At 36.3% G+C, this 26321-nt stretch overlaps 1 protein-coding gene across 1 annotated transcript in view; it reads left to right on the top strand.

Annotated features, from left to right (window-relative positions):
• loxl2b (lysyl oxidase-like 2b) overlaps positions 1-24973 on the top strand; it is a 47705-nt gene extending 22732 nt beyond the window's left edge. Inside the window, exons 5-14 of the mRNA XM_056457845.1 lie at positions 6283-6490; positions 10740-10923; positions 12908-13065; positions 13159-13326; positions 17863-18028; positions 18371-18611; positions 20420-20535; positions 20633-20769; positions 20885-20996; positions 23747-24973. Coding sequence (XP_056313820.1) covers positions 6283-6490; positions 10740-10923; positions 12908-13065; positions 13159-13326; positions 17863-18028; positions 18371-18611; positions 20420-20535; positions 20633-20769; positions 20885-20996; positions 23747-23817 — 1561 coding nt within the window. The 3' untranslated portion in view covers positions 23818-24973. The remainder of the gene's footprint in view (positions 1-6282; positions 6491-10739; positions 10924-12907; positions 13066-13158; positions 13327-17862; positions 18029-18370; positions 18612-20419; positions 20536-20632; positions 20770-20884; positions 20997-23746) is intronic.
• The last annotated feature ends 1348 nt before the right edge of the window (positions 24974-26321 follow it).

Consider the following 26321-nt stretch of genomic DNA (forward strand, 5'->3'; position numbering starts at 1 on the left):
ATATGATATGATATGATATGATATGATATGATATGATATGATATGATATGATATGATATGATATGATATGGTAACTGTAAACATAGCGCGCCCATGCACCTTTTACCTACTAAATAATTTTAGTGTGCATGGACCATATAAGCTGCTTGTACAAACAAAACTCTTGTTTGGTATAGAACGATTGTGGCTGCGTCCAAAATCACCTACTACTCAGTAGGGACTGCATTTGAATTTGAATTAACTACTTGACCATTAGTAAAGTATGTTCTATACAGTATGAATGTGAGTGGTGTGAATGGAAATAGGATGTACTACATCCACTCAGGGTTGGGGAAAGTTACTTTTGAAAGTAATGCATTACAATATTGAGTTACTCCCCAAAATAGTTACTTAATTACTGCGTTACTTAATTATTGCGTTACTTAATTATTGCGTTACTTAATTACTTTTTATGGAAAGTAATTTGTTACATTACTTTTGAGTTACTTTTACATGCCTGCATGATGTTTGATCTCTTTCAAAATTTGCAGGGTATTTTTCTTTTTTTTTAAATAGAGGAGCTCTACATTTAACGAAACACTGTATAATTTAGACCTTCATTTACCTTTAAAAAAAAACGAATTAAAAAAATTAGAATAATGTTACCATCTGAGAACATCCTGACACTATACATGCCGTATATACAGATTAATGAAAGTTGAAAATAATGTGTTTGCTACTTTGCTGTATTTTTGTCGTATCAGTGCATTAAATCACCGTCCATTGAGACTCCAATTTTCTTCCATGTGTTCAAAATAATGAGAATACTTCCATCTGTTCATGCGGGGAGTTCATTTTCTCATTGAGTGTGATTCAACGCGATTACACTCATTTTAATTCAGCAAACGATGTTTCTAAGCATATAATTAATCTAAAAAGTAACTTGAGTTACATTTTTAAAAAAGTAACTCAAATATTATTACTTTTTTAAAGTAATGCTTTACTTTACTCATTACTTAGAAAAGTAATATTATTACGCACCTCTCGTTACTTGTAATGTGTCACCCCCAACATTGCATCCACCATTTTGTCATAATCACGTAATCAACCTCGTCAGTTGCGTCGCATCACTTCCATTCATAAATTTTCTCGCAGTGCATCATGGGATAGTGTAGCATGCATCGGATGTGCAAATCTTACTGGAAGTAGTAGGTCATCCGGGTACTTCTTGTCTACTGTTTTTTGAATTTCTATGAATTTAGAGATATTACTCGGTTCGTATACTGTTTCTAGCATACTATATAGTATGGAAGTATGCGATTTCGGACAGCCCATGTGAAGTTTGAATGCAATCTTGACATACTACATTCACCAAATTGTCATTATCATGTGACCTACCAGCATCAGTTACTGTGCTTCTCTGTTTTCCACAAGTCTTTACTGTGACCTCATAAAACATCCGATGCACACTTCAACATAACGTCAGAAATAGTAGCTCCTTTATCAGTACATGGTTCTTTTGTCACAAACATTTTTTTGTATAATTTATAGTAGGGCTGTATGCAATTTAGGACGCAGCCTTGGTGTAATTAGTTACGGACCCAGAGATCCCTGGGGGTTCATAGACGTAATGCAGCATGTTTATATTCCAGGGTCCCTTCTATCAGTGATTCCAATTGATTCTTGCACAAAATACTACTTAACTTGTTATTAAAATCTACGCTGACGAGTAAACAGCCTGACACTTTCATTAACAATGGCAGTCATTTTTTGTGTTACCAGCCAAAAATCCTGATCCATTAGCTGTAGGGAGGAGGCCTGGAAGAAAATATTTCCTAAGATAGACATGCTGCTTTTACATCAGCATTGGTCAGTGAAACCACTGGTTGCCTCTCAAGTAAGTCTTGACAGATGAAGCTAACTTTGGATCAAATCATAAAGAAAGTTTCTAATTAGACTTGCGTCCAGACAAATCTCTGCAGTATGTTAGAAAGTCAAAAATAAATACAGAAATCTGCAGAGGATAGCTACACGTGAACAAAGCCTCAGAGTTGTACTTTCTGCAAAGCTATTACATTCCATGCTGTGTTTGTAATGTATGACTCTCATGAGTTGCATAAATCTTCGTGAGCACTTCTATAACTATGTGGAAATCAGCACTAAATGCCTAGTTAGTAATTAATCTATTATATGAGCAATCAACTAGGCACAATGGAAATTAAAGCTTTATAGCTGGTTGTATGATCTCAGGCGGTTCGGCTAAGCTACGTGCTTCCCCTCACATGCTGTGCCTTATGAAATGTGCAGGCGCTGTCTGTTTTTTTAAAATCTGTACTTGATGTTGGGGGAAGGGGGGGACACGTAACCAAAGGCTGTAGTTTTTTTTCAGCGTTAAGCCAAAATGGGCTTCTTTTCAACTACCTCTGTCTGCCCTGTGGCTTTAAACTGTGCTTTCATAAGGAAACTTGGACTTTCCTTTCAGAGGGCCGTGCATGAATGGCTCCTGTAAATAATATAGGTCTTTCCCTGGCTGGAACAAGCAGACGATGTTCTCAGATGATAAAGCATCAGTGTGGAACTCTCACTACAGCTGTTTCCACAAACTATCTAAATTAAACAGCAAGTTATATGTTCAAGCTTTCGTAACAAAGCTGCTTTAAATTCAGTGTGTGCTGTGTAGCGATTCTTTTAAATCTGCTGGTGTCTCTGTGTGTGTGTGTGTACGTTTGTTTGTATCCACATTTGTTTTCCCAATAGTAGATTCTAGGGTTCTATCACAGACTTTGGAGCAAGTCCAGTATGAGACATTCTCTCCCTCTGAGTCAAAATAAAAAACAAATGTGGATTGTGTCTGTTTTCGTAAATGATGAATGATATATTTCTGACAGGGGAGCTTGTTAAATATTCTGTTTGTGAGATGATTTTTCCTGCAAGAATATTTGACGTCACTTCAGCAGCCCTTCATCTTTTTTTTTGCAGTTCCATATGTATCAAACCTTTAATGTAGTCATGAATCATTTACTAGTCGTATGCTATGGCTTGAATCCTGGATCAGATCTACACATGTGTTTTGTAGGTTAGTGACACTTTATGGTTATGTAGCTTTATTTCATTTAAACAATAAGGTTTCATTAGTTAACATTTTATTTGGTGACACTTTAAAATAATGGTCCAGTAGTTCATATTAAAGTATGAAAGTAGTGCTTGTTAACATTAGTTAATGCACTGTAAGAAACAACAATGAACAACTGAACATTAAACTGAACTGAACATTAAAAACTATAATAAATGTTTTGTTCATTGTTTATGTTAGTAGAGACACTAACTATGACTAATGGGTAATTATTTTAAAGTGTTACTGTTTAACTTGACTTGCTGCCATTTTCTGTAAAATAAGTGAAGTTTATTTATAAACTAATTTCGAGAGGATCACACGCTTATGATTGTTCACGGCTGGTCCCGCATTATTTAATTTATGATTCACCAATCAGGCGATTCCTAGTCTCCATAAATAACCAAAGTTCCATAGTCATATTCGTTTTGAAGAATCCCCCCTTCCACCCCTACTCCTCCTACTTTCCTAGATTGGCGGCATGGCGGCCCAATGTTTATCGCTGTTGCGCCACAGCAAGAACGTCATTGGTTCTAGTTTCTGTGCGGAGTTTACATGTTCTCCCTGTGCTCTCGTGGGTTTCCAACGGATCCCCCGTTTCTTCCCACCATCCAAAAACATGCTACTTAAGTCAATTGACTAATCCAAATCGACACTATAGACATGGTCCTAGTAAGAAGTTATATCTTCATAACAATCCCTAATTGCACACTAGCTTAAAACAGCAGGGGAGTTCTCGAGATCTAACTCGGGCCCTCTCCCGGGACAGCATGCCAAACATGCTTATCAATCATCAGCTAAGTGTGAACTCTTGAAATGCTCTAGATATTTTAAAGGCAAGTTCTCAGTAGTTTATAAATCAAAGCTCAACTCAAAAGATAACAGCAAAGCCAGAGTACTCTGATAAATACACTAGTAATTTTGAAGTCAACTCTTATTTTTTTCCTAATCATCCACAGACCGATAACTAAAAAAAAAAACTTTAACACCATCTACTCCAAATATAATGGTATATTTATTAAAAGGATGCACAGCAATTTTGTAGTCTCCCACTTCAAATGCTTTATTTTGTTAAGGCCAGTTCTAAATTTTCATGAGCTGAAATAAATAATCAGAAAAATATTTTCACAATATTGTGTATCTGGTTTGTAATCATTGCAGTTGTGCTGTGGACTCGGCTATTCGTTTGAATTTAAAATAATTTTCAGAGCAATTTATCTAGAATTATTTTTATTCCCTTGGTGTGAACAGGATAATACAAAAAAAATAGTACATAATAATTGACAATAAAATATATATACAGTTGAAGTCAGAATTATTAGCCCCCCTGAATTATTAGCCTCCCTGTTTATTTTTTCCCCCAATTTCTGTTTAACCGAGAGAAGATGTTTTCAACACATTTCTACACATAATAGTCTTAATAACTCATTTCTAATAACTGATTTATTTTATCTTCGCCATAATGACAGTAAATAATATTTGACTAGATATTTTTCAGGACACTTCTATACAGCTTATAGTGACATTTAAAGGTTTAACTAGGTTAATTAGGTTAACTAGGCAGTATAGGGTAATTAGACAAGTTATTGTATAACGATGGTTTGTTCTGTAGATTATCGAAAAAAAAATTGGGGGGAATAAATTGGGAAAAAAAATTAATTGGGATAATAATTCAGGGGGGCTAATAATTCTGACTTAAACTATATATATATATATATATATATATATATATATATATATATATATATATATATATATATATATATATATATGTGTGTGTGTATATATGTGTGTGTGTGTATGTGTACATATATATGTGTATATGTGTGTGTATATATATATGTGTGTGTGTGTGTGTGTGTGTGTGTGTGTGTGTGTGTGTGTGTGTGTGTGTGTGTGTGTGTGTGTGTGTGTGTGTGTGTGTGTGTGTGTGTGTGTGTGTGTGTGTGTATGTATGTATGTATGTATGTATGTATGTATGTATGTATGTATGTATGTATGTATGTATGTATGTATGTATATATGTATATATATATATATATATATATATATATATATATATATATATATATATATATATATATATAGAACATATGTAACATAAACAAGAGAGGACAATAAAGAGAGTCATGAATATATAGGTTAGAAATAAAGATGAAGATTTACAAACTTTAGATGCTAAATTCCCAAGAGTCTTAAGATATGTCCCCATGTGATTTCAGCTTTTTTCTGTGAAGTTTCAAGACGTAGTTGTTCCATTTGAATGACATAAAGCAACTTGTTGTACTATCTCTTATAACTGGGAGCCTTTGGAGAGTTCCAATTCAGTAAGATCATATTTTTAGCTGTAATCATGCCAACAATCAGGGCTTACTGTTGGGTTAAAGAAAAGGTGTCCATTATATTAGAATATCCAAAAATAGCCAAATTGTAGTCAGGTTGAATATTGGTTCCATAAGCACTGGAAAACTATTATAAAAAAATATTGGACCAAAACTCATAAAGAACAGGACAAAACCATAATAAATTCCATCTGCCCCACCACATCTGTCACATTTAGGAGATACAGAGGGAGATATTGTACTTAATCTAGTTTTAGAGAAGTGAATGCGATGTAAAACTTTAAATTGGATTAATTTATGTCTCGAATTGAGTCTTGAATTTCTTTAACATGTAATTCGCTATCATGATCTAACAAAATCTATAAAGGTAATTTAAGCTGAACCTTTTGGTTTTGACCAGTGTTTACATTTTTGGTGGAGATAAACCTATGAATGGCATACTTATAGCAGTCAATCAACAATAAACTGGAATTTAGAGACAATAAAGAGAATTTTTTTGATGTTTTAAGTCAGCATGAAAGGGAAGATGCTGATACATTTAGCTTAGTATGTTTATGCAATTCCCACTGAAACTGAATATTGAGTAGGGGGTGTGGCTTTCTTTTTCCATTCTGTTCACATCATTCCCTTATAGGAAACATTAACAGTAAGAGGGGTGTGGTTAAAAATATTATGAAACCATCAAACTGGAAGCACATGGTCAGATTTTGATTGAAGATTACCAAAAAAAATTCAGTGGATTAATTTAAAATAAAAATTAATTGCAAAATAAACATTTTAAATTTTGATTTCACGTGGAGCTTAACAAATTGGATTGCTCTCTAATTCTTTTTGTGCTTTATTTTCCAGGATGTTTGCCCGCAGGAGAAAGCCATCATACTGGGATTATACCATAAACTGTACTGGAAAGGAAGCTCATTTGTCTAGCTGTACACTGGGCCACACGCTCAGCAACAGCACATGTGAGGAGGGCACGCCGGTGGTAGTCAGCTGCATCCCTGGCAGAGCTTTTGCCCCGACTCCCATGACAGGATACAAGAAAGCCTTCAGACAGGAGGTAAGACCAGATGATGCATTTCTTCCAAAAATACGAGAAGCCACATGTCCACATGAGGCATAGCTTTGCATTGAACTTCTCACCTTTGAGAAGACTATTAAGGGCTCAACACACCTTATCGCTATGGTGGTAGTAAATCTTGATCTAAACTAAGCGGCTACTTTAAAGTGAATCATCTTGTACTTAAAAAGTGTTTATGGCGAAAGTGGCAGTTTTAGAGTCCAATAAGTTCAGTTGCCGCAAACTGTGATTATCTGAATACTAATGGTAGAGAGCGGAGAAGAGGATATTTTTAAATCTCCAAAGCACTTTGATGACAGACATTCTACCCAAAAATTACATAACTTTTTCCAAATTACATATTTGAGTAGTCCATGTGGAAGCTTGCCCGTTACATACCATTCAGCGAGGTCAGTGGGTTCATTAGCATGATGTACTGTAGATCTGCACTATTTAAATGAATAATATTGTATTCCTCCAAGAACATATTGAATATTTTATGGTAAATGATTAAGAACTACATTACCATCTATCTATCTGTCTATCTTAGTCTGTCTGTCAGTCTGTCTGTCCATCTATCTCTACTCAGCGGCCACTTTATTAGGTACAACTGCTTGTTAACGCAAATATCACATGGCAGCATATCAATGCATTTAGACATGTACACATGGTTAAGACGATCTGCTGCAGTTCAAACGAGCATCAGAATGGGGAAGAAAGGTGATTTAAGTGACTTTGAATGTGGCATGGTTGTTGGTGCCACACGGGCTGGTCTAAATATTTTAGAAACTGCTGATCTACTGGGATTTTCATGCGCAACCATTTCTAGGGTTTACAGAGAATGGTCTGAAAAAGAGAAGATATCCAGTGAGCGGCAGTTATGTGGGCGCAAATGCCATGTTGTTGCCAGAGATCAGAGGAGAATGGCCAGACTGGTTCCGGCTGATAGAAAGGCAACAGTAACTCAAATAACCACTCGTTACAACTGAGGTATGCAGGAGAGCATTTCTGAACGCACAACACGTCCAACCTTGAGGCTGATGGGCTACAGTAGCAGAAGGCCACACCGGGTGCCACTCCTTGTCAGCTAAGAACAGGAAACTGATTTACACAGGCTCACCAAAATTGGACAATGGAAGCTTGGAAAAATGTTGCCTGGTCTGATGAGTCTCGATTTCAGCTGCAACATTCGGAAGGTAGAGTCAAAATTTGGCATCAACAACATGAAAGCATGGATCCATCCTGTGTTTTATCAATGGTTCAGGCTGGTGGTGGTGTAATGGTGTGGGGGATATTTTCTTGGCACACTTTGGGACCATTAGTACCAATTGAGCATCCTGTCAACGCCACAGCCAACCTGAGTATTGTTGCTGACCATATGTATCCCTTTATGACCACAATGTACCTATTTTCTGATGGCTGCGTCCAGCTGTATAACGCGCCCTGTCATGAAGCGCAAATCATCTCAGACTGGTTTCTTGAACATGACAATGAGTTCACTGTACTCAAATAGCCTCCACAATCATCAGATCCCAATCCAATAGAGCACCTTTGGGATGTGGTGGAAAGGGAGATTCGCATCATGGATGGGCAGTCGACAAATCTGCAGCAACTGCATGATGATATCATGTCAATATGGACCAAATTCTCTGAGGAATATTTATAGTACCTTGATGAATGCCACAAAGAATTAAGGCAGTTCTGAGGGCAAATGAGGTCCAACTCGGTACTCGGTAAGGTGTACCTAATAAAGTGGCCGGTGAGTCTATCTATCCATCCATCCATCCATCCATCCATTCATCCATCCATCCATCTTTGCATCAAATGCCATATTTTTTCAGTAACTGAGATTTTGAAGCAACAACACATTTTTTTGGGGCTTTCCACGTGCATAAAATGTCTTACAATCACACATACAAACCAACTAAGCAATGAAAGCATACAATAATCATGCTGATTCAGTAGAGTAGAGGTCACCAAATTCCTGCAGAATTTAACTGTCCTTAACACACCTACCTAAAAGGTTCAAGTACAAGTGTGTTTGATTAGGATTGGAGCTATGTAAAAATCTGCAGGACACAACCCTCCAGGACTGAGCTTGGTGACCTCTGCAATAGAGCGTATAGGTCAGGGGTGTCAAACTCATATCCGGCAGGGCCACAACTCTGCACTTAGCTTCAACCCTTTTTAAACACGTGATTAAACTAATTGAGTCCTTCAGGCTTGTTTGAAACCTATAGGTAAGTGTGTTTAAGCATGGTTGTAACTAAACTCTGAAGGAACTGAGTTTGGCACCCATCATTTAGAAAACAAACAATTTTATGCACTTATTCTAAAAATGTACTCACTATTTGTTCTCCCTCAAGGTGTCATAAACCTTAATGGGTTGCTTTCGTCTGTCAAACAAAAAGGTCACACTTTATTTTGATTGTCTGTTTGTTGAATTAAGTTACGGTACATTGCACATACATGCCAACTAATTCTGATTAGATTATAAGTAGACTGTTAGGGGTTAGTGTTAGTGTAAGTTGACATGCACTTGCAAAGTTTCTTAAAGTCAGTTACAGTTTTTCTCAGTGGCTTTGGTGCATTTCTCACAACACTATTTACATTTGCACAACAGTTAATGCATTTCTCAAAACAATTAGTACAAACTGCAAAACCTTGTTGATAACCCGCAAAAGCGCATCACTTGCTCAAAATGGAAAACTCCCTTTGTCAATGAAAGTGTCAGTGTCATCAAGATGAAAAGTCCTGACACCATTGTTTATGAACAAAATAGTCAAATGACTTATCTTGTTTTCATTTTAACAGTTTACTCTGTAAATGTTTTCCAATGCAAAAAAAGTCAGATTTTGGTGACACGTCCTGAAAATGCTCAAGACAGCACTAGATACTATTTGCACAGCCATTTGAAAACTATAGTAAAGTCAGACATCACTGTATTTAGTGAGGTATCTGAGTACAAGACACTGAATATGTATGTTTCACATTTTATATGCCCTTTGCAATTCTAATTTATTCACAGCATTGTGCAAAAGAATAAATGCACCCTTATTTACAACAAACATAAACTTCCTTTGGGTATTGTAAACAATATTGCTGTACATATTGGAACTGAACCTACAACATACAAAGGTCTGTAAATCATTAATGAAATTGTTCAATTTAGAAGACATTTTCAGGAAAAAAAAGGTTTTAAAATGTTTTATAAAATTTGCCTGACAGATTTTGACAACTAGTTCAACATTTTTGCATGTAATGACTCAAGTAATGAAACGAGGACTATTCGTTTTATATAGAATAACTATTCAGCATTCACAAGTTTAGATAATTTTGACTGACATGACATAAGCGAATGATAATGTTATAAAACAGCAGAGAGTTGTACGAAAGCAATTGATGCATGTCCAAAAGCATTTGCAATTTGTTGGAAGGAATGAGAAACTGCTACTATGATGACTAATTGTTTTGAGAAATGCATTAACTGTTGTGCAAATGTAAATAATGTTGGGAGAAATACACCAAAGCGACTGAGAAAAACTGTAAATGTCTGTTGAAGGAGCAGTATCAATTCAATTCACCTTTATTTGTATAGCGCTTTTACAATGTAGATGGTGTCAAAGCAGCCTCACATAAAACATCATATTCAATTGAAACAGTCTAGTTCAGTTTCAGGAGATGTTAAGCAGACAGTCTACTAATACTTAAATGGACCGACAAAATAAAGTGTTACCAACAAAAAAGAGGATATTTTGAAGAATCTAAAAACCTGTAACCTTTGACTTCCATAGTATGAAAAACAATTCTGTGGAAGTCAGTGGTTACACGTTTCTATCTTTCTTCAAAATGTGACAAGTAAAGGGTGAATAAATTATTTTTTTATATTATTTTAGGGTGAACTATCCCTTTAAACCTTAAATGACAAGACTGTTTATGTCAATGTTAGTAAGCCAGTTGCCACACACACTTTATTTTAATGTTCTCAGTGGTTCTTCACAGTGTAAATGCATGACTTTCTAATGTAATATAGGCAGTGAAATAAATGAACCAGATTTTGAAAGGAGCATGTTAACTTAACTATGTCTTGAGGTTTTGTCAAGCACATCTGCTGTTATGCTCAACAATTTCTTGAATTACTGGAAAACATCTCAAATATGAGTTTCCCATGCTGAGTTACTTCCAAAGAATTTCAGCTGTTCTGCTAAGTAGAATCATTCTTTTTTTCAATCGTTCTCTTCTTTCACAGCAACCCCTGGTGCGTCTCAGAGGTGGTGCTGTTGTTGGAGAGGGGCGTGTGGAGGTCTTGAAAAATGGAGAATGGGGCACAATCTGTGATGACAACTGGAATCTGCTAGCAGCTACTGTGGTGTGTCGTGAGCTTGGATTCGGAAGTGCCAAGGAGGCTCTTTCTGGAGGTCAGCTTGGACAAGGTGGGTATAGTTGATCTTGAAAATTCTAGACAGTTCAACCTCTACAGTCTCGCTCTCTACTGTTCTTTTACTGGGAGACCTTTTAGATATTCATAGCACTAGGTGCTCTAGGGAAATGGAAAGTAAATTTGGCACATTGGTTGCTATAATGAAAGTCATTCACATTAATGTCTTCACAATGGACACTGTCTAGCACATCTTTGTATTGAAAAATGGCTTTTATGAATGGCTTTTAAATGGTGTTCAGGGGATGCCTGAGGTGGGAAGAAAAAATTAATTTGAATTATTTCCAAAACGTTTCTCTTTGGTTCTCACATGAAATATAATATGTTTTAGGCGATAGTTTAATCATTTATGTTCTTCTTAGTATAATATAGACAATTTCTATTTAAAGGGATAGCTGAAAAAATGAAAATGCTGTCATCATTTACTCACCGTCTACTTTAAAAACCTATTTGAGTTTCTTTCTACAGTATTTGTATTTGAATGCTTGCAATTTTCTAAGTCAAATGGATATGGGAAATCTATAGATGAGACTCCATGGGGATCATCATATTTAGGAGATTTTTGAATAAAGATTATATCCAACTCCACCTATTTTGATGCACATTTTGGAATATCACATTACATATCCTTAATGGAAATTTTGAAAATGAGCATAAAAACGTTTTTATCTGATAATAAATGCGCATAAACTATGATGGAAATACATATATTGAATAAATTTAGCATGTGCATCAAAAAGATCAAGTGACTTTTTTAACAGATCATGTGATAACAAAATGGCCATAATGGGACGTCCAGTGGACTGACCACATTGTATAACATCTGAAATTTAGTTTGGTCATTCCAAAATGCATTAGCCAAAAGTCTTTTGGTAACCACAGAACAAATTACAGTGCATCCGGAAAGTGTTCATAGCACTTTACTTTTTCCAATTTTTTTTATGTTACAGCCTTATTCCAAAATTAATTAAATTTATTTCCTCAAGATTCTACACACAATAGCCCATAATGACAATGTGAAAAAGAGTTTTTGAAATTGTTGCAAATTTATTAAAAATAAATACTGAAAAATCACATGTACATAAGTATTCACAGCCTTTGCTCAATACTTTGTTGATGCCCCTTTGGCAGCAATTACAGCCTCAAGCATTTTTGAATATGATGCCACAAGCTTGGCACACCTGTCTTTGGGAATTTTTGCCCATTCCTCTTTGCACTACCTCTCAAGCTCTATCAGGTTGGATGGGAAGCAACGGTGTACAGCCGTTCTCAGATCTCTCCAGAGATATTGAATAGGATTTAGGTCTGGGCTCTGGCTGGGCCCCTCAAGGACATTCACCAAGTTGTTGTGAAGCCACTCCATTGATATTTTCTTTGGGTTTTTTGATATGTGCTTTGGGTCATTGTCCTGCTTGAAGATGAACCGTTGATGAACCGTTGGCCCAGTTTGAGGCCAAGAGCACTCTGAAACAGGTTTTCATTCAGGATGTCTCTGTACATTGCTGCATTTATCTTTCATTCTGTCCTGACTAGTCTTCCAGTTCAAGGCTGTGAATACATATGTACATGTGATTTTTTTTTCAGATTTTTTATTTTAAATAAATTTGCAATAATTAAAAAAAAACTTGTTTTTCACATTGTCATTATGGGGTATTGTGTGTAGAATTTTGAGGAAATAAATGAATTTAATCCATTTTGGAATAAGGCTGTAACATAAAAAAATGTGGAAAAAGTGAAGGGCTGTGAATAATTTCTGAATGTACTGTAAGTTGAAGAATGATGGTAACCATTGACTTTCAAAGTAAGTTGTCAGTCAGGTTTCCAAAAAAAAAAGATCTTTTATTTATAGCAGAATGGAACTCATACAGGTTTAGAAAAAGAGTGAGTGAATTAAACAGATAATGTTTGACCTGCAGGAAGTTAACTTGCATTTCTGACTATTTTTGGGGTGTATTTTTATGAAAACAAATATATTCTAGGAATGGGCCCTGTACATATGAATGAAGTTCAGTGTTCTGGCTTCGAGAAGTCTGTCACTGAGTGCTCCTTCAATATGGAAAAAGACTCAGAAGGCTGCAGTCATGAAGAAGACGCAGGCGTCAAGTGTAATGTTCCTGCCATGGGCTTCCAGCAGAGGGTAAGGTCTTGTCTGTGGTCCCTTTAAAATAACTGACAGCTGCATTCCTACTGCAGTAGTGTAACATGACAACTCTACTGTTCGTTACTGCAGCTTCGGTTGAGTGGAGGTCGTAACCCCTTTGAAGGCCGTGTTGAGGTTCTTGTGGAGCGTAATGGTTCTCTGGTTTGGGGGACTGTGTGTGGTGAGGGCTGGACAACAATGGAGGCCATGGTGGTCTGCAGACAGCTGGGGCTGGGATTCGCTAGCAATGCTTTCCAGGTATGTTTACTCACAGGAAATGAGCCTCACTTTGTGATATTTTTACAACTGCTGATACCTCGACAGGCTGGAAAGGTAAAGTTTCAAGGAGAAAACCTTGATCTTAGTAAATTGGATGCTTGCCCTTTGAAGAAATTCATGGTATTCCAACTCTACATTACTATTCCATTCTCTCTTTTTTGGGGGGTAAAAGCAGGCATTGCGGAGGACTGCTGTTAGTGAAATCAAAGCCTTGTGTGGGCTCAGAGTTTTCCAGTGACGTCCTACTGTGATTTCTGAATAAGCAAACAGTTCATCAGATTTCATCACAACCAAATCATTTCAGTTATGGAATGTTTCAGGTCAATTTCGTCTTAATACTATCTTGTCAATTGAGAGACAACCAGGGTGCGAATTACAGTGGGGGGTTTGGATGGGGCGCCAACCTGATTTCACCAAGTAGGACATGTTCCTGAATTAACATCTACAGTATGTTGATCCTCGAACAAATTTTCAATCAGCCAATCAGAATTAAGGGATATGTTAACCGTTTATGTTAGGTTTAGGCTCACAGCTAGGTTTGTGTACTTCTACGTGAATGTTATCCGACTATTATTACCCTCTAATTTTGCTTGGGTTGATTTAGTGTTGGGTTTAGAGGTAGGAATTAGGTATAAATTACATTTTTTAACAAAAATGATGTTCCAGGATCGCATTGAATCATCATGATATGCATGGCTGGGGTCTGATCCCCGTAATTAATGTTTGATCTACATTAATGTTTGATTTAAATATACATTTGACCACCTCTCTAATGGTTCATACCATTGTGAATGCATGGTCGCGCCAAGCAGTCTATGGCTGCTAGGCATGGACTGGTATAAGATTCTGGTGGTATGATAACCTTGCATAAAAATATCACAGTGTCACGTGATATATATCTAAAATATATTCTTTTTTAAATATCCGGGTAAACAATCCCCATTGAACACAATATATTTTATGCTATGTTAGTTTTAAAAACACAGATTTCTTTACAACTTGAAAAGGCATCATTTGGATGTCTTTCTTTTCTGCGGATATAAATAAGCCACTGACTGTTCAGCTCTATAGCATGCTTGGATGTTGGTGTATAAGCAATTTGTTTCTCAGAATCTGATCAGTAGCTTTTGATTTGGATGCTCCTTTTCTGCTTGAGGTAATGTTGCCCTAAAAACTAAATAAAATGTTAACAAAAACACAATTAAAAAAAAATTACAGCTTACATATACCTCGGGAACGGTATAACAGAAGATTTTAGTTGGTTTCCAAACTGCAGTAAAACCTTAAAACCAGTTGTCCCATTCCTAATGGCTGCAGAAAAAAAATATTTATTCAGCGGTTTAAAACAAGCAGATCTAGAGCACCGACAGACACCGTAAGTGTTCGCATTTTTCTTGTAAAATATAATTGTTTGTATTATGTGTAGCCTAAAGTAATGTAAAACTAGCAGCTAGTTTGTATTTTATTATACACTTGCTTGTACATGAAAGTTAAACAGTAAAATACTAAATAAGTGCAATCTTTCATGGTCATCCATTTATTGGTGCAGGAATGCAAACTTGTCACTGTTTATTTAATAGCAAATGTCATTGAGAATCACACAACTGCCAAAAGAGCCAATCAGAGAGCACCGTAGGTCAGAAAACACTTAATATACCCTAAAAACACTAAAAACTTATATTAGGTATGTTAGGCTAAGGGAAGCCCTAATGCAGTTTTTCTCAACCACGTTCCTGGAGGACCACCAGCTGGTGGTCCTCAAGGCATGTGGTTAAGAAACACTGCCCTAGTGCATGCCCTGAAGGAGTTACAGTTTCTTGGATCTGAAATACAAAGGTGGTAAATGTAAGTGTAGGTCAAATCGCATGTAAAAATTTAAGATCAGAGCATATAATATTCAGTCATTTTCCTTTGGCTTAATCCCTGATTAATTAGAGGTCACCACAGCGGAATCAACCGCCAACTTATCCAGCATATGTTTTAAACAGCAGATGTCCTTCCAGCTGCCCAGTACTAGGAAATATCCATACACACTTATTCACACACATACACTATGGCCAATTTAGTTCATTCAATTCACCTATACCACATGTCTTTGGACTGTTGGGGAAACCGGAGCACCCGGAGGAAACCCACGTGAACACAGGGAGAACATGCAAAACCCACACAAAAACTGGCCCATTCGGGACTCGAACCAGTGATCGTCTTGCTGTGAGGTGACAGTGCTAACAACTGAGCCACCATGCCACCCTTAATATGTAACATGAATATGATCATATGTTGAATCTAGAATATCGTGATAGAAAATTCTCAGATGGCCGTCAATGTGAAAATCCTTCAAAATGCTGGGGTTAATTGAACATTTTGTGACACCATGATTCCTGTGGCATCGATTAGCTGTATCTTCTGGCTGTTAATATGAAATGGCAGGATTTCATTCCTCAGGCATGTTGTCTAGTCTAGTGACACTGCATTTGTCAATTCATCAAAGTATTTTTGGAAGCAGAGCGGTCTGGTTGTACCTTCTGAAGAATGTTCTGTGATTCTGTTTGTCAACTATAGCCATAAAGAAGCTGTTTTTCAAATGTTGCTCGTGTTTTCCCCAACAGTGGCTCACTTGTACTACATCCAAGGCAGAATTCTTACGTTTTACAGCTTGGGACAAAATGAGTTACTGTTAGGAAACGTATATGTACAAGTCTGAAATGGTTCCCAGTTTTATTGGTCTCTGATGTGTTTTCAAATGGCTTTGATCCATTTTGCACAGCTTGGCTTGAAAGAATGATGTTTCTTATTGAGAAACAATGGTCATTAGTAGACCAACCAGCTATTTAAGTCATGCCTGTTTTCCTCGGTTTAACCTTCCTAAATAACATGCTTTCTGACAGTTACAGATGTATGTGTTTACTGTTGCCAATGGAAACCTTTACTCCCTTCTGCTTTGACAGCGGTAAAGATAAACTGTTACACCTGGGAAGCATTTAAGAGAGTTAGAGACTTCAATCCAAGAGAAAATTATATCTCTTCATCAAATGGATCTTAAATAGATAATAAGCAAGAATGAGACTGTTGACTGCTGCAGGGTTGGAAAAAGGAGCAGTGGTTTGCTTTTAAAAATGTTACTGTTGGGCTGATGTGATTTATGACTGGAAATGGCTAAGCTATATAGACTGTTTCTGTTTTTTTTTTTAAATAATGAAATGGTTGATTTATAGTGCTTATGCATTTTAATAAAGGCAACTCAATATAAAATGTAATGTCAAAGTAACATTTCATTGCTCGTGATATTAATTTGAGCTATCTAACAGTTGCTCTTGTATTTGCCGTTAGACTTTGCAACTGATTTGCTAAGCTACGTTTAGGCTGCTTTGGACTTTCCTCAATTAGAACAAAGCTCCAAACGTTTTAAGAGATTGATGGAAAATAGCACCATCTTCTGGTTATTTTGCACTCTGTGTTGTGTTCTTTCATCATGTTAATATCTAGCATATGTTCATTTATGAAGGTGTATTTAATAAGACTGGTGTAAAAGAAAAGTTAGCGACACCTAGTGATGTAAATGTAGCTCACATGTTTATACAGTAAACATGAAGAGGCAGTTAATAGTTCGAACAAGCTGGTCAACCAGGCCGGTTTTAGAGGGGTTTTGGTCATTACAGGCTGGTTTCCAGACATTTCCAGCCTGGTCTTAGCTGGTCAGGCTTGGAGATGACCAACTAAAACCAGCTTGATCAGCCTAGGCAAAAACAGCTATGTCCAGTTTAAACCAGGTTGGTCAAGCTGGTTTTAGCTGGTTTAGGCTGGTCAATTTCCAACCTGGTCATTTTACAAACCCCTCTAAAACCAGGGTTGTCGACCAGCTAAAACCACCCAACTTTGGCTGGTTCAGCAGGATCATCCCCCAAAAAAGAAAATTCTGTTATTATTTACTCACCCTTTACTTGTCACAAACCTGTCTTAGTTTCTTTTTTTTGTTTAAAACAAAAGAAGTTATTCAGAAAAATGCTGAAAACCTGAAACTGTTAGCGTCAATGGTTATCGTTTTCACATTCTGAACATTCTTTAAAATATCTTCTTTTGTGTTCAACAAAATAGAAAACTCATAAAAGCTTGGAACCACTTGAGGGTGAGTAAATAGTGAGTAAATTTTCATTTTTGGGTAAACTATCCCTTTAATGTAGTTTTCAGTTCTCAGTGCCATTTGAGCAATGCTCTATTTATAACCACCTTTGATATCTTGACATCTTTTATTTAAGGTAGTTGCAAAGTTTCTGACAGGTAAATTTCATTTTTATGTGAACTACATTTCATTTAATTGTTTTACTCAATCTGAACCACAGTCTACAGATGAAGAAAGTGCCAACATTTTTTTTCACATGAGTAAACATTACTGGGGTCATCTTTAATAATCTAACACTGTATGATATACAGTATGCTGTATTTAAATTCAGTGCATTTTGATAATTTCTCCTGAGAGATTTCCCCTTGAACTCTGAAATGTAATACGTTGTGCAGGAGACGTGGTACTGGCCCGGTGCAGTGAATGCAGATGCAGTGGTTATGAGTGGAGTGAGGTGTGCAGGAACGGAAATGTCTCTCTCCCACTGTCTGCATCATGGAGAATATCTCAGCTGTCCTAAAGGTGGAGGACGCTTCGCTGCTGGAGTTTCCTGCTCAGAGAGTAAGATTATTATCATTTAAATATTTCAATCTAGTTACTTTTTTTTTGTCATTGTCAACCTTGAGCCTTTATTTGTACCATATGTACATAATTATTTTAGCTTCAACCAATTTATTTCTGGACAAACACTGACCTCTGGTGGTCATATAAAAAACATCCCACCATTTCGCCGGTTTGTATTGTTACACTGGAATTCTACACAAATTTTCATTGTAGAGTGAACTCTCCCTTTAAACAAGCATTTTATTTACAGATTACATACAGCACTCTAAAAGAACACTAAGGAGAGCATTTGTTAAAAAAAAAATAAAAAAAAAGCTAAAAATGTTTTGTTTCCTCCAGCTGCTCCAGATCTGGTGCTAAACCCCCAGGTGGTGGAACAGACCACATATTTGGAGGACCGTCCTATGTTCATGTTACAGTGTGCCTATGAGGAGAACTGCCTGGCCAGCACCTCCAGTGCCACTCCTGCCAACTCTCCTCGCCGGCTCCTCCGCTTCTCCTCCCAGATCCACAACAATGGACAATCAGACTTCAGGCCCAAAATCTCCAGAGAGAACTGGATTTGGCATGACTGTCACAGGTAGGGCTGCACAATGTATAGTTTCAGCATCGATATCGCAATGTGATCACCAGTGTTGGGGAAAGTTACTTTTGAAAGTAGTGCATTACAATATTGAGTTACTCCCCCAAAAAAGTAACTACTTGCATTACTTAGTTACTTTTTGTGAAAAGTAATGAATTATATTAATTTTGAGTTACTTTTGCATAACTTTTCTACACCTGGCTGAGGTTTGATCTCTTTCAGAACTTGCAGGTGTTTTTCACCTTTTGTATAGAGAAGCTCTGCATTTAACAACCACCTATATAAACTACACAATCATTTTCCTTTAAAAAATGTAGGATAAAATAAAATTTTGAGAACTTTCTGAACCTAGATCTGTACATGTAAATACAGATTAATGACAGCATGCAATGTATTTGCTACTTTTGTATGTTTTGTGTTATTAGTTAAGTTAATTCACTGTCCATTGAGATAAAGACTGCAGTAAAGCCTAAGAGTACTAACAAGAAATAATTTACTAAGGCAAAATGTTTAATAACAGAATGAATAGTAAGACGATAAAAAATCCCCAAATCAAAATAAATCTTTCAGCTTTATACATTGAATAGATTTCTTCACGTGGCCTTAACAAATGTGTAAATCGATTCCCACAAAAAAAGAAAAAATCGTACTATATTACAAGACGTTGTCGCTTCCACAGTAACGTTAGACCGTGGCTGCATCTCCTCAACAATAACCAATAATAAAAGCAATAACCATCTTTAGTTTTGTCGAATTTATTGTTTTACCTGGAAATCGTGACTGGTGTCAATCATTTGTTGTTTAGCTTTAAGCAGTTGTCAAGAGTTTTACTTACACATGATCTACACTTAACAAAAATCCACTTCTTTTCTTCGATGAGTTAAAAATAGCAAGAATCCATTGCAAGAATGTAAGTTTCCGGCCTGACATTCTGACAGCCTGTAGTGATGATGGGCGATTCGTGAATTAATTGTTTGTTTTAACCGGATATTCTAAGTGAACCTGTCAACCCAGTTCATTAAACTTAACGGAGTTGTCGTGAAACGGTTTGCGTCTTTAGTAAGTATACCAGATACTCATCTGACACGAAATAAACCCATATCCTAAGATATTCAATAACTAGAACAGTACACTGACTCATCTGCTGTGATAAAGGAGACCTGATGATGATGAAGAGTGTGAGCCGACACTTCGCAGCACGCTCTCTCATTGCGTGTATGATTAAATCTGACTTAGCACATTTTTTATTCAGCAATATATTTTGTGAAAGCCAATTGAGCAAGTTAAAAAGTAACTCGCATTTCATTTTTTTAAAAATAACTCAAATAATATTACTTATTTTTAAAAGTAATGCATTACTTTACTTGTTATTTTGGAAAAGTAATATTATTACATATTTTGACCAAATTTGGGAGGAGACACGTTTGGTTTCGAGGACAAAGTAAACAGCATGTTGGCTTGAGAAAGGCAAACCATGCTATCTAGAAATAAATTAGTTCATATGCAAAATATTGAAGTGTTTACTGTATTTTTAATTAAAAGATTGCCAATTTAGCTTAAAGATTCATAAAGTAAAAGTCCCTGGCATCACTTGCGCTTGAGACTCAACAAAATACCGACATATCAAAAATATGTGTGCCTCCTGATGACACATTGAGGTCTTAAGAAGTGAAAAGATCAAGCTGTTCAAGATTAGTCTGGAGCATGAGCCTCTTGTCTCATGATGACAGGCGCAGATGCTAACTCAAGTGTGAGTTGACACCTGACATATGATTTTCAAATTCATTTCCATATTAATGTTACAGGCACTATCATAGCATGGAAGTGTTCACCCATTATGACCTACTCAGCATCAATGGCACTAAGGTGGCAGAAGGACACAAAGCAAGCTTCTGTTTGGAGGACTCAGAATGTGATGAAGGTATGAACGAATGTTTTTGAAGCCCACAGTAACTGTTCCGATTCTGTGGTAGCATGAGCTTATGAGGATGTGCTCTTCATTTTGTTAACTCGATCAGGAATTGAGAAGAGGTACGAGTGTGCGAATTTTGGCGAGCAGGGCATCACAGTGGGCTGCTGGGATACATACAGACATGACATTGACTGCCAGTGGGTGGACATTACAGATGTTAAACCGGGAGACTACATATTCCAGGTTGAAATTTCCACTTCGCATTTCCAGAGAAGACATTTTCATAATAATAAAAAAAATGTAATCATATTTTCGACTTTTTGTATTTTTTGTGCTGATTGTTCTCTCCTTCTGACAGATCATAATTAATCCCAATTATGAAGTTGCTGAGTCGGATTACACCAATAACATTGTGAAGTGCAGATGCCGATATGACGGTCACCGTATATGGATGTATAATTGCCATATAGGTAAGCAATATGTCATAAAGACCTCTTTACTCGCACTGGAAATTAATTCAACATTTTAAGGAATTACTTTTTTTATGATTAATACCCTCATGCTAAATTTAAATATAGATTTGACAAACAGACAATGTGTAAACGGGGTGACACGGTGGGGAGTCCCGGCTTGGACATTTGGCATTTCTGTGTGGAGTTTGCATTTTCTCCCCATGTTGACATGGGTTTCCTCCAGGTGCTCTGGTTTCCCCCACAGTCCAAAGACATGTGCTATAGGTGAATTGAATAAACTAAATTGTCTGTTGTGTATGAATGTTTCCCATTACTGGGTTGCAGGTGGAAAAACATATGATGTGCAAAACATATGCTAGATAAGTTGGCGGTTCATTCTACTGTGGCGACCCCTGATTAATAAAGGGACTAAGCCAATGGAAATTGAATGAATGAATGAAAATGTAAATGAACTATGAATGTTGAATATACTAGACTGATCAAAACATTTGGTTCATTAAGTCTCAACAAGAATGCATTAAATTGATTGAAAGTAACTATAAATAATGTTTTAAGGGAAGTTTATTTATAAACTAATTTCGAGAGGATCACATGCTTATGATTGATTATGGCTGGTCCCGCATTAACTAACGCATGATTCACCAATGAGATGATTCCTAACTTACTATAAATTACCAGAGTTTCTTACTTCAGTTATCTTCGCCTTGAAGAATCCCCTCTTCCTCTCCTACTCCTCCACCTTTCCCTTTATAGGGCGGCACGGTGACCCAGTGGTTAGCAGTGTTGCCTCACAGCAAGAACATCACTGGTTCAAATGCTTAACAGGCCAGTTGTTGTTTCTGTGCAGAGTTTACATGTTCTCCCCGTGCTCGCGTGGGTTTCACCCGGGTTCTCCGGTTACATCCCACAGTCCAAAAACATGCGTCATAAGTGAATTGATCAATCTAAATTAGCACTATAGTCGAGCTCTTAACCAGCAGTAAATCTCTTCATAGCAATTTATAATCTGTCATCAGCTCTAAATAAGTGAGAGTTCTCGAGACATACCTGAGCTCAAACTCTCCTCTCGCCCTGCAAACGGAAGGGAGGATCTTATGAGCTCAGGGCTCTCTCCCGGGACAGCATGCCAAACTCGCTTTATAATCAATCATCAGCTAAGTGTGAACTCTTGAAACTTTATTTTCATCTTTCGTTTATCAAATAATCTTGAAAAAAAAAAAAAACATTTCTGGGGTTACATTACATACTACAAGTAGGCCTGTCACAATAAGGAATTTTTGTTGTGTGATATATTGTGTCAGAAATTGTTGTGATAAGCGATATTATTGTCATTTTGAGATGTCATTTCATATCATTGATTATATAATGATTAAATAACAACATAATAATGCAAATAGCCATAAACACTTTAAAATACATGCTTATGGTTATTTAGATTCTAGAATTTGATGTTAAAAAGATAAATGTCCTATAAGTAGGCCCACACGGAATCTACGCGTGCTGATTTCTGCAGATTTTTAGCCCATCATTGAGTCTATGTATTTACTTGTGTAAATGTAAGTATATTATTTATTTAGTTTTCAAATTAATTTCACTGATATTATTGTGATATAATAATAGTAATATTAAAGTGTTCTTATGATTTAGTTACAATACAGTTTGTACAGTAAGATTTTCTGTGTTTTAGTAGATTTATTATATGAGACTTGCTTTGTTTACCAAATAGGTGGATCTAATTGGATTTGCATTGTAAACATTAAATAAAAGTTAAAAACCAATTTTTTTTTTTTTTCATATATTAAGTTATGATGCTCCTAAAATCATTGCGCATAAATCTGCAGATTTTTTACATAATTCTCTGCAGAAATAGCAAAAAATGTCAGCAGATTCTGTCTGGCCCTATTGGCTAATAGAATGTAAACATCATTGTCAAATGGCTTTAATGTAACTTAATTTGTAAATATATATTGCAAATTTAATGGCAAAAATGATTGAGGTCATCCCCAAGTATTGCACGATAATTCAATATATTGATTATTGTGACAGGCCTAACTACAAGGTATTCAAATGCGAAAAAAAAAACATATGTATTTCTAATATTGTTTCATATTATCACTGTTTCATTCTGTTTTATTAAAGAAATGCTGACATTTACCCTTTTAAAATGTTACATGCCAAACCTTTTAATACTAGTGCAAATAAAATAAAGACTATTTGTTAAATCTAGCTATATAGCTAATATTCATTCATTCATTTTCTTTTCAGCTTAGTCTCTTTATTAATCAGGGGTCACCACAGCAGAATGAACAGCCAACTTATCCAGCATATGATTTTTATGCAGCGGATGCACTTCCAGCTGCAACCCAACACTGTAAAAAATCCACACACCTTTATTCACACACATACACTGCGGACAATTTAGCTTACTCAATTCACCTATGCCACGTCTTTGGACTTGTGGGGGAAACTGGAGCACCCGGAGGTAACACGGGGAGAACATGCAAACTCCACACAGAAATGCCAACTAACCCAGCCGAGCCTCGAATCAGCGACTTTCTTGCTGTTAGGTGACAGTGCTACCCACTGCGCCACCCCATAGCTAATATTATAGAGCTCATTTCAAAATAAAAGAATAAAAGTCTCCTAAGTAAACCTTAAAGTGTTCAAATACATTTACACTGATACACTGTGCACCCCTAAATGAGATGTCATATAGTAAACATCACTGTATTTCTGTCTCTTTAAAGGAGGCTCCTTTAGTGCAGAGACAGAAGACACTTTCCCTGGCCTGATCAACAACCAGGTGACCCACAGGTAAAAGAGGGGTTCAGATGAACATCCAGAAACCCCAACCAACCAATGAGATTATCAAGAGGCCTGAACCACTACACCCCTCTGGAGGACCTTTTCACCTCTCAGCAGTAACTCCATCGTACTGTAAGACAGAACTGAACATCCCCATTTCAAACGCATTCCAGTTTCAAGACAGGAACTGACTCTTGTCTGAGATTAACAGACTGAAAAGCTGTTGTTTTCCCTCTCACCCCTGAGGCAGTAACAAATCTGAAAGCTTAGTCTTTCTGTTTTTGCTGCCGATGTTGAAAATGAAACTGTGGATAACTCTCAAGTGAGATCATTTCTTACATGAAAGGAACCCTGGTGCACTTTTATATATATATATATATATATGTGTGTGTATTTTTGAACTTGACAGGACTTGTGGTTTAGGTCTTTTTGTAAGCGTTTTGACAAGGTAAGAGGACTTTCCTCAGGTGGGTCATACATCTATAGAAAAATAAAGGCCTGAAGAGACCATTTCATTTCCCTTTTTAGTCTCTTATGTGTTTCAGCTCTATACTTGGGCATTTTGAAACCAAGCTGATGACTTCCGCTTATAGATAATATTTGAAGTGCCTCATGGGTTTGCAGTACAAACTGCTGAAACATTAAGATACAATGAGCCCTTGAATTTTATTTCATCTGTATTTTTTAAAAGGAGTTTGTTCTTACATTATGATTTGTAATGCAGGAATACTTTGAGTAGCCGGTTCAGATCAGAAGTTCATAAACACTGGCATCCCAGGAGCAGGTTACTTTTATTACAGTTTTCCCTGTTTCATTATTTGAAATTGACTGGTGGTCAGTTGCTGTGGACAGTCATTATGAATTATTTATGCCATCCATTCTGTACCTCTTATGAAGCTGACTGAAAACATCACAAGCAAGTGTTTATAGCAATTTATCACACCAGTATTAAATAACTTATTTAAAAACAGGGATTTCTAATGCTATTTTTTTCAATGTGGAATGTTTTTCATTTGTTGTCTGTCAATGGTGCTAACAAAGTGTTATCCTCTGTTTTTTGAGGGACCGTATCAGCTAATTTTATATAAAGCTTACTTGAATGGATGTAAAAATCATGGATGTATGCAATGTAGCATAATAAACATGCATTATTTGGCAAAGAAAAACAATATGTAGTATGGGCCAACTGGTTCTAGTTGTTTTCTTGGAGCCTCCATTGGGAAGACACTTTTCAATCACATTGCGCCCTCTAGTGGTGTATTGCAATACAGCGATCACTATGTACTATATGTACTATAGATATTATATTCACTTCATCCACAAGAGAGTCCTGTGGTATCAAAATGGAAAGGATAACAAAAGTCTTTGTAACCTGAAACATGACAGAAATTTACATTCCATACAGAGAGCAGTGTATTTGAAGATGAATGTGAGTTTAACTTTCTTGTTCAAGCATTCAGAGGTTTACCTAGCAAGCTCTTCAGATGATTAATTACCTGTTTTCATAAGCACACCATGTATAACTCAGGATTTATACACCAGTAGTCTTGCGTCTCTAATTCTGAGAGTGTGTCGTTGCTGTAATAATATTGTTGTAATAGCAGTTATTTTTAATAGGCTTTTGAGATTAATGTTCATCGGTGTTTATCACTGACAGATGATTTTCCTAAATGCTGGAGGTCCATTTTCGAAAGATTTTAAGGATGATCATTGTAGTTAGTGGTTAAACCTCATATGGTAAATGTACAAAGACCACCCACAGTATATAAAAACAAGTGTCTGGATTCTTAAACAGCAGTAATTAATGAGGTATGTATTAATTACTGAATCACATTTCCAGGAAAACGGAGACCTTCACACTTGACCATAATAAGCAGCTTTTCTGGTAACACTAACAGAGTATGTGTTTTGGTGAAGATGCAAATCTGTTTATGGAGAAAGTAACCGAATTAAAGATCATGAACAGAATTAATTTACGTCATCATTCTGACATCACAACAACAGGCTATGTTCAAGGCTTCTCGTTAAAAATGTTACTTTGTCTAAAAATCTTGTTTTTATTTTCATTTGGTGACACATGAAATTTAATTATCGTAAAGGAAAACAGATGCACTCAAACCGCTCAAAAAACTTATTTAATAAAAGTAATTTTTAAAAAATCTGAATTTGGTAGGTTGCATTAAAACTATTTAAAAATTATCAGTAAAATATATAGTTTAAATGTTGTTTGAAAAATTCGCATGTTTTAACAGGTTTTTACACTTGTTCTAAAGGCGAGAGAGAAGTGAGGGTGAATCAGTTAATCTGTGCAGTTCATAGCTGCGGGCACGCGCTTCCGATGACTCAGGATTTTAATCAAAGTTAATGCGTACAGAGTAAGTGTATCCGGATCTAATGTGGAGAGGGGGTTAAACTGAGCTCATATTGCATCCTCAAATTAAACATATAAGGTGCGTCACAAATGGTATACTTATGCACTATTTTACGCCATTTTGTAGTATAAATGTAAGTGCGTTG

Source organism: Danio aesculapii, chromosome 5 (genome assembly GCF_903798145.1).
Source record: "Danio aesculapii chromosome 5, fDanAes4.1, whole genome shotgun sequence".
In the NCBI taxonomy this organism is placed as follows: domain Eukaryota; kingdom Metazoa; phylum Chordata; class Actinopteri; order Cypriniformes; family Danionidae; genus Danio; species Danio aesculapii.